Source organism: Sorex araneus, chromosome 3 (assembly GCF_027595985.1).
Source record: "Sorex araneus isolate mSorAra2 chromosome 3, mSorAra2.pri, whole genome shotgun sequence".
NCBI classification, from domain to species: domain Eukaryota; kingdom Metazoa; phylum Chordata; class Mammalia; order Eulipotyphla; family Soricidae; genus Sorex; species Sorex araneus.
In genome coordinates, this window is record NC_073304.1 from 74,045,643 (window position 1) to 74,055,677 (window position 10,035).

General features: G+C 54.4%; 1 protein-coding gene across 1 annotated transcript; it reads left to right on the forward strand.

Annotated features, from left to right (window-relative positions):
* The first annotated feature begins 2,009 nt into the window (after positions 1-2,009).
* Positions 2,010-9,047, forward strand: PPP1R3E (protein phosphatase 1 regulatory subunit 3E). Its single transcript, XM_055132714.1, has 2 exons — positions 2,010-2,751; positions 3,391-9,047. The coding sequence occupies exons 1-2, from the start codon at positions 2,323-2,325 to the stop codon at positions 3,811-3,813; spliced, it is 852 nt and encodes a 283-aa protein (XP_054988689.1). The 5' UTR covers positions 2,010-2,322; the 3' UTR covers positions 3,814-9,047.
* Positions 9,048-10,035: the final 988 nt, after the last annotated feature.

The window sequence follows — 10,035 nt, forward strand, 5'->3', positions numbered from 1 at the left end:
CAAAACACCAAAAACTAAGCATTTCACCTTTCCCCTACAAGTGGAGGGAAAAAAAAATGGGGCAAGAAGCAAGCTTTGTGCCCTTGCCCTTCCTTGAACTAGAAATCCAGTTTCAATTCCAAAAGTGTTGTGTATTCATTCATTCAATTTGAGGGCCTATGTGCTGGAACTGTCCATGAGTCAGATACGATCTCTGCCCTCAAAGGGTTTTCAGTATGGTTAGCAATGGTCTCCCTGATGCCCTGGGTTTTTGTTTTGTTTTGGGGAGGAGGGATTGAGGTTCAGGGGCTATTCCTGGATCTGTGCTCAGGGGGCTGTACATGGTACAGGGAATTTGAACCAGGCGGGGCTGGGGAGATGAAGAGCAGGGAAGACATTTACCTTCCATGTGGCCGACGAAGGTTAGATCCCCACACATGACGGTAGCCTACCTGCAAGACCAGTTCCGGAACCCTTGTGCTATCTTCTCTCAGGCCCTCTAACATAGTTTTCTCTTTTTCGGGGAGGGGGTGGGAGGGGCACATCCAGTGGTGCTCAGGGATCACTCCTGGCAGGGCCTGGGGAGGCAGTTCTCATTCTCCCATTTTCCCCAGTCCTTTGTTGACCCTCACTGTCAGCTGGCTTCAGGTGGAGACTCTCGGCTACTGAATGCTCCGGTCCTCATGGCCATACTTTATTTTTCTTTTTGGGTCACACCCGGCAACACACAGGGGTTACTCCTGGCTCATCCACTCAGGGACTACCCCTGGCGGTGCTCAGGGACCATATGGGATGCTGGGAATTGAACCGGGGTCGGCGGAGTGCAAGGCAAATGCCCCACCCTCTGTGCTATTCCTTCAGCTCCTTAACCAAACTTTTGAACTCACAGCTGGCTGGTTGGATATCTAAAGCTAAGGACTGCATGCGTGTATCCCCCCTTACAGAGGTGAGTGGGATATCATGTTTCAGGGTACTGGGGACTTAAGAATCCTAGCCCTATCCCCCCACTCAGAGGAGAGTGGGATAGTAGACATGAGATACTGGGTACTGGACAGGGTCAGCAGCACACAAGGTAAGATAAGAGCCTTACCTACTGTTCTATATCTCTCTTCCCTCTACTACACAGTTCAGGGGGGTTTGGGGTTGTTTGGGGGCTGAACACCTGGCCGTGTTCAGGGCTTATCCCTGGCTTTGCACTCAGGGATCCTTCAGGGAAAGCGAACTAGTTGTCAGGATGAATCCCAGGTCAACTGTATGCAAGGTAAGCGCGTTAGCCACTTAGAACTGCTCTGTTCTCTCAACGACGTTATTTTTTAAAATCAGAAACAAGTCCAGTGAAGTGTCTTGCTCAAAGCAACACAACTGAACAAGATGGGTGCAGGGGGGGTGCCCAGGAATGGCTGAGTGGTAGAGCACATGCCTTGCACGTAGAAGACCTGGGATCCATGCCCGGCTGAGTGAAAAAAAATTTTTAAAAAAGAACAAAAAAGGAAAATTAAAATTACACCCCCGGGGCTGGAGCGATAGTACAGCAGGTAAGGCGTTTGCCTTGCACACGGCCGACCCGGGTTCCATTCCCAGCATCCCATATGGTCCCCTGAGCACCGCCAGGAGTAATTCCTGAGTGCAGAGCCAGGAGTAACCCCTGTGAACTGCTGTGTGTGACCCAAAAAGAAAAAAAAATTACACCTCGGGACCTGAGGCTGTCTCCCCACAACTTTCTTACCCTTCTGGGTGCCCCATCTCTGAAGCTCCCTTGCTTACATCATCTCCCGCTTTGCAGGCATCACTGCTCCCTCCCCACCCTGGAGCCCTGGGGCCCGGGAAATGCGGGAACCCAGAGGAGAGACTGGAATCTGGAATCTCACTCTGTGAATTTAAGATCTGCTCCAATTTCCTCCCTGCATTAACTCTTCACTGGCCGGAGACCAGGAGGCCACTGGGAAAAAAGGGGGGCGTGTGTGGCGGCGGCGGGTGGAGTCTCCGCCCCGCTCTGGAGCAGCGGAGACAGATGGGGAGCCACCTGTCAGAGGGCTGTGGGCGGGGGCCCTGGCCGCCAGGCCTCAGGACCCGGGCGCCGCTGAGCGCACGCTCAGAGCCGGCAGCTCGCGGGAGGCCGGAGCTGATGACCTGCGAGCTGGGGACTGACGGCTCGGGAGGGCCAGGTGGTCCCGGAGTGGGGCAGAGTCACGGGAGGTGGAGGACCCCGGAGGTGACGGCAAGGAGAGGACGCGATGGCCAGGCGCTGCCGCTGAGGCGGGCGCGGGCGGGCGCGAGCGGACGGCGCGGCGGGGCTGCAGGCCGCACGCGGCGGGGCGGGGGAGGGCGTCCGGGGGGGATGCCATGTCTCGCGAGCCGCCCCCACGCAAGGACATCCCCCGCAACCTCAGCTTCATCGCGGCTCTGACAGAGCGTGCTTACTACCGCAGCCAGAGGCCCAGCCTGGAGGAGGAGCCGGAGGAGGAGCCTGGCGAGGGCGGGACGCGGCTCGGGGCCCGGTCCCGCGCTCACGCCCCGAGTCGCGGCCGCCGGGCTCGCTCGGCGCCCGCCGGGGGTGGCGGCGGCGGCGGCGGCGCCCGGGCGTCCCGCAGTCGCAGCCCGGACACCCGCAAAAGAGTGCGTTTCGCCGACGCGCTGGGGCTGGAGCTGGCCGTTGTGCGCCGCTTCCGGCCCGGAGAGCTCCCCCGGGTGCCCCGCCACGTGCAGATCCAGCTGCAGAGGGACGCCCTCCGCCACTTCGCACCTTGCCAGCCCCGCGCCCGGGGCCTCCAGGTAGGCGGCACGGGCGCGCCCCTTGCTCGAGACTTCCCCCCACCCGAGCGCACTGGGAGTGTGGGACCGGACTTATCCAGAAACTTGCCTCTCTGTGCCCAACCCCGGACTTGCCCTTGCCCTTTTGGGGGAGGGAGGTCCCCATCCGTGAGTGGCTCTGCTATAGCCATTTTCCCCGCGGGGTCCACGCTTGACGGCCGGGATGCTGCGGCCAGCCTCTGATTGGCCCAGCCTCTCGCTGACCCCGCCCTCTTCTTGCCCCTTTGGCGGCCGGACGCCGCGTTCAGCCTGATTGGCCCAGCCCTCTCATTCTGACCCCGCCCTCCCCTCGCGACTTGACTGCCGGGACACCGCGGCCAGCTTCTGATTGGCCCAGCGTCTCACTCTGACCCCGCCTCTCCTGCCCCTTGGCTGCCGGAAGCCGAGGTCCGCCTCTCGCTCCTTCAACGTCTCGCTCTGACCCCGCCCTCACCTCGTCCCTAGGCGGCCTGGTCGCCGCGTTCAGCCTCCGATTGGCCGAGTGTCTGATTCTGACCCCGCTCCTTCCCCGCCCCTTGATGGCTGGTTGCCGCGCTCAGCCTCTGATTGGCCGGTGCCGCTGACGGCGGCTCCTCCTTTTTCCTCCCCTCCCCTCCGCAGGAGGCGCGCGCGGCCCTGGAGCCGGCCAGCGAGCCCGACTTCGCCGCCCGCTTGCAGGCTCAGCGCATCTGCCTGGAACGCGCCGAGGCGGGCCCGCTGGGCGTGGCAGGGAGCGCGCGCGTGCTGGACCTGGCCTACGAGAAGCGCGTGAGCGTGCGCTGGAGCGCCGACGGCTGGCGGAGTCAGCGCGAGGCGCCCGCCGCCTACGCCGGCCCCGCCCCGCCCCCGCCGCGCGCCGACCGCTTCGCTTTCCGCCTGCCCGCGCCGCCCGTCGGGGGCGCCCTGCTCTTCGCCTTACGGTACCGCGTCACCGGCCACGAATTCTGGGACAACAACGGCGGCCGCGACTACGCTCTCCGTGGGCCCGAGCACCCGGGCAGTGGTGGCGTCCCGGAGCCCCAGGGCTGGATCCACTTTATCTAAGACCCCCCCACTCCACCCCCACAGCCCCACCTCACCCCAGCGACCGACGGGGACCAACGCCCACGGCACCCGGGGCTGGGGGAGCCCGGAAATGTGTCCGAGAGAGGAATAGGCGGACCTGAGATGGGCGGGAAGTTGTCGGAAGAGCCGAGTGATGGACGGAGAGGGGGTTGGGGGAGGGGCCCCGAAGGGGCAGGGGCGCGGTGTGCGGAGGTGCAGGAGATTGGGGTGGGATGCACGCGGGATTCCTCCAGGGCTTGGCAGAGTCCCGGGAGCTGAGATTCGAGCCGAAGGGGTGGCGGGTGGGGGGATGACAGTGACCTCGAAGCTATCTGTGGGCCCCAGGAGAAAGTGACAGGTCATCAGGCTCAGCCAGGATGGCCCTGGTTAAGGCACCTCCTTGGGACGGAGGCAGGCTCCAGTGGGAAGTAAGGGTGTTCATTTGATGACGTTTGCATTGCTGGCTCATTGCCCCCTTTTACGGGCTTTTGCCACCTCGGGGCCCGCAGCTCGCTCATCTTAGCTTTAAACTTGACCTTAATTGCCTTGCTTACACCCCAGGAACTTGGCCCTTGCTCCTGAGCCTGGCATTATGACAGGACTCCCTTGTCACTTTTGAGTCTCCAGGACTGGCTGGGGAAGCTCCTTCCTCCAGCTTTGAGGCAGTCTCGGGGATTAAAATGAAGGGGAAACCAACTCCAAGCCTCTCCTTGCAGCTAGACCATTAAGCTGGCCTAAGGGGTTGGTATACTCAGGGGCTTCCAGAAGAAAATGCCAACTTTACCTTTCTGGAGTGCCTTTCAGTGACCTCTAAGCACTTTATGAATTTGTCAAGGGATAATAGTTTATAAGAATCGCCATCCTTTCTGCCTCAGAAAAGGATTGCTGATAAGCCTCATACCTTTGGGCCAGTTCACTTCATTTCTTCAGGCCCATTTTCTCTCTGGGAACTTGTTATTAAATGATGTCTAGCGTCCCTTTCTGGCCTTGGCATTTCTGCAGATGAGACGTCACATTCAACCTCTTGTTCTAGGAGTGTTGCAGTTCAGAACAGTGCACCCTGAGTGTCTGCTTGGGGCTGAGGACAGGTTCTCCGGATTTGGTGTCTGATGTTCCACAGCCCAGGGAGCATCCCATCAAAGGCTAGAGCCTCAGTCTAGGGCCTCTCAAACCATAGCTCATCCTCTGCCCCTGACCTGGCTTTTCACTCTTGCCCCACAAACTTCCAGGTGGAGTGCTCTCATCTCTGGGGAGGTATATGTCCTTGTTGAGGAATGTATATCTATTTGTTTTTTTTTTTTTTTTTTTTTTTTTGCTTTTTGGGTCACACCAGCGATGCACAGGGGTTACTCCTGGCTCTGCACTCAGGAATTAATCCTGGCGGTGCTGGGGGACCAGATGGGTTGCTGGGAATCGAACCCAGGTTGGCCATGTGCAAGGCAAAGGCCCTACCCACTGTGCTATCGCTCCAGCCCCCGGTTGGGGATGTATAAAGGGGGAAAAAGGATAAAAGGAAACTGTTCTCTCTTGAGAATATGCATTAAGAGTACGAGAAATGGAAAATACTCCAATAATCAATTTGACCATTCTCTTTAACCCATTCATGTTCATATCTTTTTATCTCCCTAATCTTTACCTGACAAAGTGACATTTCCCCACTCCTGTGCTCAGCATACTCTTTTCTTTTTTCCTCTCGTCACTCTTGTTTTTCTTAAAGCATTTAGGATTTTACCTTTCTTTTCTGTTTCTTTGTGCCACATCTGGCAGTGCTCAGGCTTTACTCCTGACAGTGTTTGGGGGACCATATAGGATGCCAGGAATTGAACCCAAGTCATCTATGTGCAAACTCAGTGTACTGTCGCTCTGGCCTCCTTACCTTCGATTTTCTCTCTTTCCATAAGTCCCCCTTTTCATCCCTGTGATCTGTTTCTTTTCCCTCTAGAAAGGGTCTATAACCTACTTCTTTTACTCAAGGACTACGGTTGATCCACCTTCCTCCCTTAAAATCCTTGACAGTCCTCTGGAAGGTAGAACAAGGAGTCCTGATGCTGTTAATGAACAAAGGATCTCCCAGGAAAAGCAGTTCCCTACACCCTGCTTCCTAATCACTGAGCCAGTGAGTGAGCACATACATAGCCACGTGAATATGCATTCACAGTAGAGAGTGTGAGGGACCCAGAGTCTTAATCTTTGGAAGAAAGATAACTGAAAAGATCCCTGAATTATTTCTCATTCACATGCCCATTTAAACATCATCCCTAGATGTTACAGGAAAAAAAACAGGTTTTTTTGTTTGTTTGTTTCTTTTAGGTCACACTCAGCAGTGCTCAGAGGTTACTGCTGGCTCTGCACGCAGGAATTACTCCTGGCAGTGCTCTGGGGACCATATTGGATGCCAGGTGTCAAACCCGGGTTGGCTGCGTGCAAGACAAATGCCCTACCTGTTGTACTATATCTCTGGCCCTAAAACCATGCATCTTTTGGATCATCTTCAGGTCAAAGTTCAGCAGAGTGAAGAGGGAAACTACTGAAAAGCCAACAATGTGTGTTGTGCTTTGTTTGTTGGGGGGGCCACCCCATCATACTTGGGTTATTTCTGGCTCTGCTCAGGAAACATTACTGCAAATGTTTGGGGGACCATAGAGGGTGCTGGGAATCAAAGCCAGATCAGCTGCATAAAGGTGAGCAAGTGCCCTACCTGGTTGTACTAGCTCAGCCCCTGAGCAGTCTGTGAACATAACATAGTAATCTTTTGCTTCATGTATGCATAACTGTTAGGTCGAGGTAACTATGGTGATAGCTTAAAAAAAAAGGCCCTGTCATTTGTTCACTGTCTCAGTTTATAAAACAGGACTAGTATTTTGAGCATGAGAAGTCTGCAAAGCCTTTGTGCTGTTACAACTTTTAACATTTAGGGGCTGGAGCAATAGCACAACGGGTAGGGCGTTTGCCTTGCACGCAGCCGACCCGGGTTTGACACCTGGCATCCCATATGGTCCCCCAAGCACCACGAGGAGTAATTTCTGAGTGTATGAGCCAGGAATAACCCCCATGCATCACCGGGTGTGACCCAAAAAGTAAAAACGAACAAAAAAAACTTTTAACATTTAAAAACAGTTGAGGGGGCTGGGGCCGGAGCGATAGCACAGCGGGTAGGGCGTTTGCCTTGCACGCGGCCGACCCGGGTTCGATCCCTGGCATCCCATATGGTCCCCCAAGCACCGCCAGGAGTAATTCCTGAGTGCAAAGCCAGGAGTAACCCCTGAGCATCGCTGGGTGTGACCCAAAAAGCAAAAAACAAAAAAAAAAACAAAAACAGTTGAGGGGCCAGAGAGTTTAGCGGGCAGGGCATTTGCCTTGCACACAGCCAACAGTTTGATCCCCGATCCCCGATGCCCTGTATGATTCCCCCAAGCCCACCAGCGGTGATCCATGAGTACAGAGCCAGGAATCCACAAGAGTCTCCTGTTAGGAAAAGACCTTGGTTCCTAATGGTGCACTGCCTTCCCCTCCTCCCAGCCTCCAGAACTGGCTTGGAGAAGGCAAAGCACTGAGGCTCCCACACTTCGCCGCCTCCTCTCAGGGCCTCGCTGCTGTCTCTTGTTCCAGCGGCCTGACTGCAGGAGCAGCTAGGGGCCACGCCGCCTGCCTGCCAGAGAGCTTGGTAATTTTATCTGTGGGGACTGTCCTCCCTGCTCTCCCCACTCCTAAAACAGGCCAGTTCCTTAAAGTTTTCTCTGGGTGTTCCATGCTTGGCCCTCTTAGGGAGCACTAGTATTTGTTAGATATATAAATGTAAACTGCATGAGTGCAGGCAATCAAGAGTATTCACTGTTAGTTGAGCTCTTCTCTGAAAAGGACCAATTGTTGGCCAGAGTGATGGTACAGCAGGTAGAGCACATTTTCCTCTATGCAACTGACCTGGGTTCAATCCCTGACACCCTATGTGGTCCCCCGAGCACCACCAAGAGTAATTGCAAAACACAAAGCCAGGAGTAAGTGGAGCATGCCAAGTGTAGAGCCCCCCCCAAAAAAACTAAAGTACTCATTGCTGACCCAAGCCCCATTCTCAGCTTTATGGAACCCACACAAGCCTTTTGGTTCTTCCCATATAGGGCTGCCCTAGATCCTAGGGGGAAATGGATAGTCTAATCTGGCTGGAAAACACTTGGGGTTTAGTGCCATCTTTAAGCACTGAGGGGCATTTCCCTCTAAAGACTGTTGGTTGTATGAGTAAAAGCAGCAAACACTTTAGCCCTCGTTTGGGAGGTATCATGGTCAGGTCCTTGAAGCAACACAGGAACACTGGCCCTTTTCTCTCATGCAGAGCCCAGGTATCTTCCTATGCCATCCTGTCTCAGCCTTCCTCCTATTCCGTTGTTCCTCTATGAATGTAGCTCATCATCTTCATAACAAGCCCTAACTCGTGTTTCTCTGGAGTTCCTCTGGATCCTTGCAATCCACAGGTCTTAGAATTAGAGGCCTGAGAGGACTTTTCTTTAGGTACCACTGGCTCCAGGCTCCTCTACAGATGAGCCCACAAGGAGAGAGGTGATACGTGATTGAGCAAGGGCAGAAAGTGTGTTACTACAGCTTGAGATGGAGCTTACACCCAGGCCACATCCCATACTCCAGCTAGTAAACAAGCCCCTACACACGGATTCTCCACAAGAGAAAACTGCAGAAATGTTTCCTTTTCTTGTACTAATTCCTGTTCCCTTCCTCACCTAGGCATAGAGAGAAACAAAGGGGACTTGGAATTTTTCCTGTACTCCCAGCTTTTGGTCATCCTGCTAAACAGGTGATGTTAAAAAGAGAATAGGGGTCCAAGCCTATTCAGTGGTATAGTGAATAAGGTGCTTACCTTGTGTGTGGCCAACCTGGGTTTGATCCCCAACACCTCATATGGGCCTCTGAGCCCTGCGAGATGTAATCCCTGAGCACAGAAAACAGGAGTAAGACCTGAGCACTGCCAGGTGCGATCCAAAACCCAAAAAGGTAAAAATGGAATAAGCCACCTGTTCAATGAGATGAAAGGAAAGCGCTGTGTGTGCTGTTCTCCAGAACTATGATCCTCATCAGGCCTTCCTGGAGCCTCCCCACCCCTTCACCGTGCAGCCCTGTTGGTGGGGAAGAAAATCCACTAGTCTAGTGCCTCACTTGCGCTTCCTCATGCAGCTGCCTTCCAGTCCAGACACACGTCATCAAAATAAAGCTGAAACTTGAAAGTAAAAGATGGTGAGAGTCTTGTTGGTTCTGGGCTAAGGGTGGCAAGAGACCAGCGGCAAGATTCATCTCCCACCCCCATTTCATAGTCCTATCTCTTTATAGACTAGACTGAGGCGGCCAGAGTGATGGTAGTAGAATGGTCTTACACGTGACTGACCTGGGTACAATCCCTGGCTTCCCGCATGGTCCCTGAGTACCGCCAAGAGTAATACCTGATCACAGAGTCAGGAGTGATCCCTGAGCATCAAATTAATAAAGATAAGGCTGGGAAGATAGAGGGATTCTGCCTTTGCAGAAGACACCACGATAGGCTCTCAGCAGCACTTCCCCCACACAGGGGAAATTGCCAGCGCCCAGCACGGTTCCTGGTGCCTACCACCCACTGCTGGTGCAGTGAGAGGGGAACAATTGAGTCAAACCCATTTCTTCTTATGGGATGCTCTTAAAGGGTCCATCCAAGTTACATTCTGCTCCTTAAGTACTGAAGGGAAGAACAAAACATTTTTCTATTCAAGGAAGACCCTAAAGCAAAGGACAAGAAATATGGTAAAAAGGCAAGGCCCCTGGGGCTGAAGCAATAGCACAGAGGCTAGGGCGTTTGCCTTGCACAAGGCTGACCCGGGTTCAATTCCCAGAATACCATATGATCCCCTGAGCACCACCAAGAGTAATTCCTGAGTGCAGAGCCAGGAGTAACCCCTGTGCATCACTGGGTGTGGCCCAAAAAGCAAAAAAAAAAAGGCAAGGCCCTCTGTCTTAGCCAAAATGGAATAACAGAAATAGATCCCTCATGACATCATAATGGCTGAGTTGTGATGTCACTGTGTAGCACTCAAGCTTCCCTGTGTACTGTGAGCCCAGATGTGAAGAGTAAAGTCAGCATGCGGAGGAGACACCCAAGGAGAGGTAAGTGGGGCTTTCCAAAGGGGTTCTCACGGGCTCGAGTCCTGAGAACCTCCTGTGGCTCTAAATATCCTTCAAGACTTCCCATGT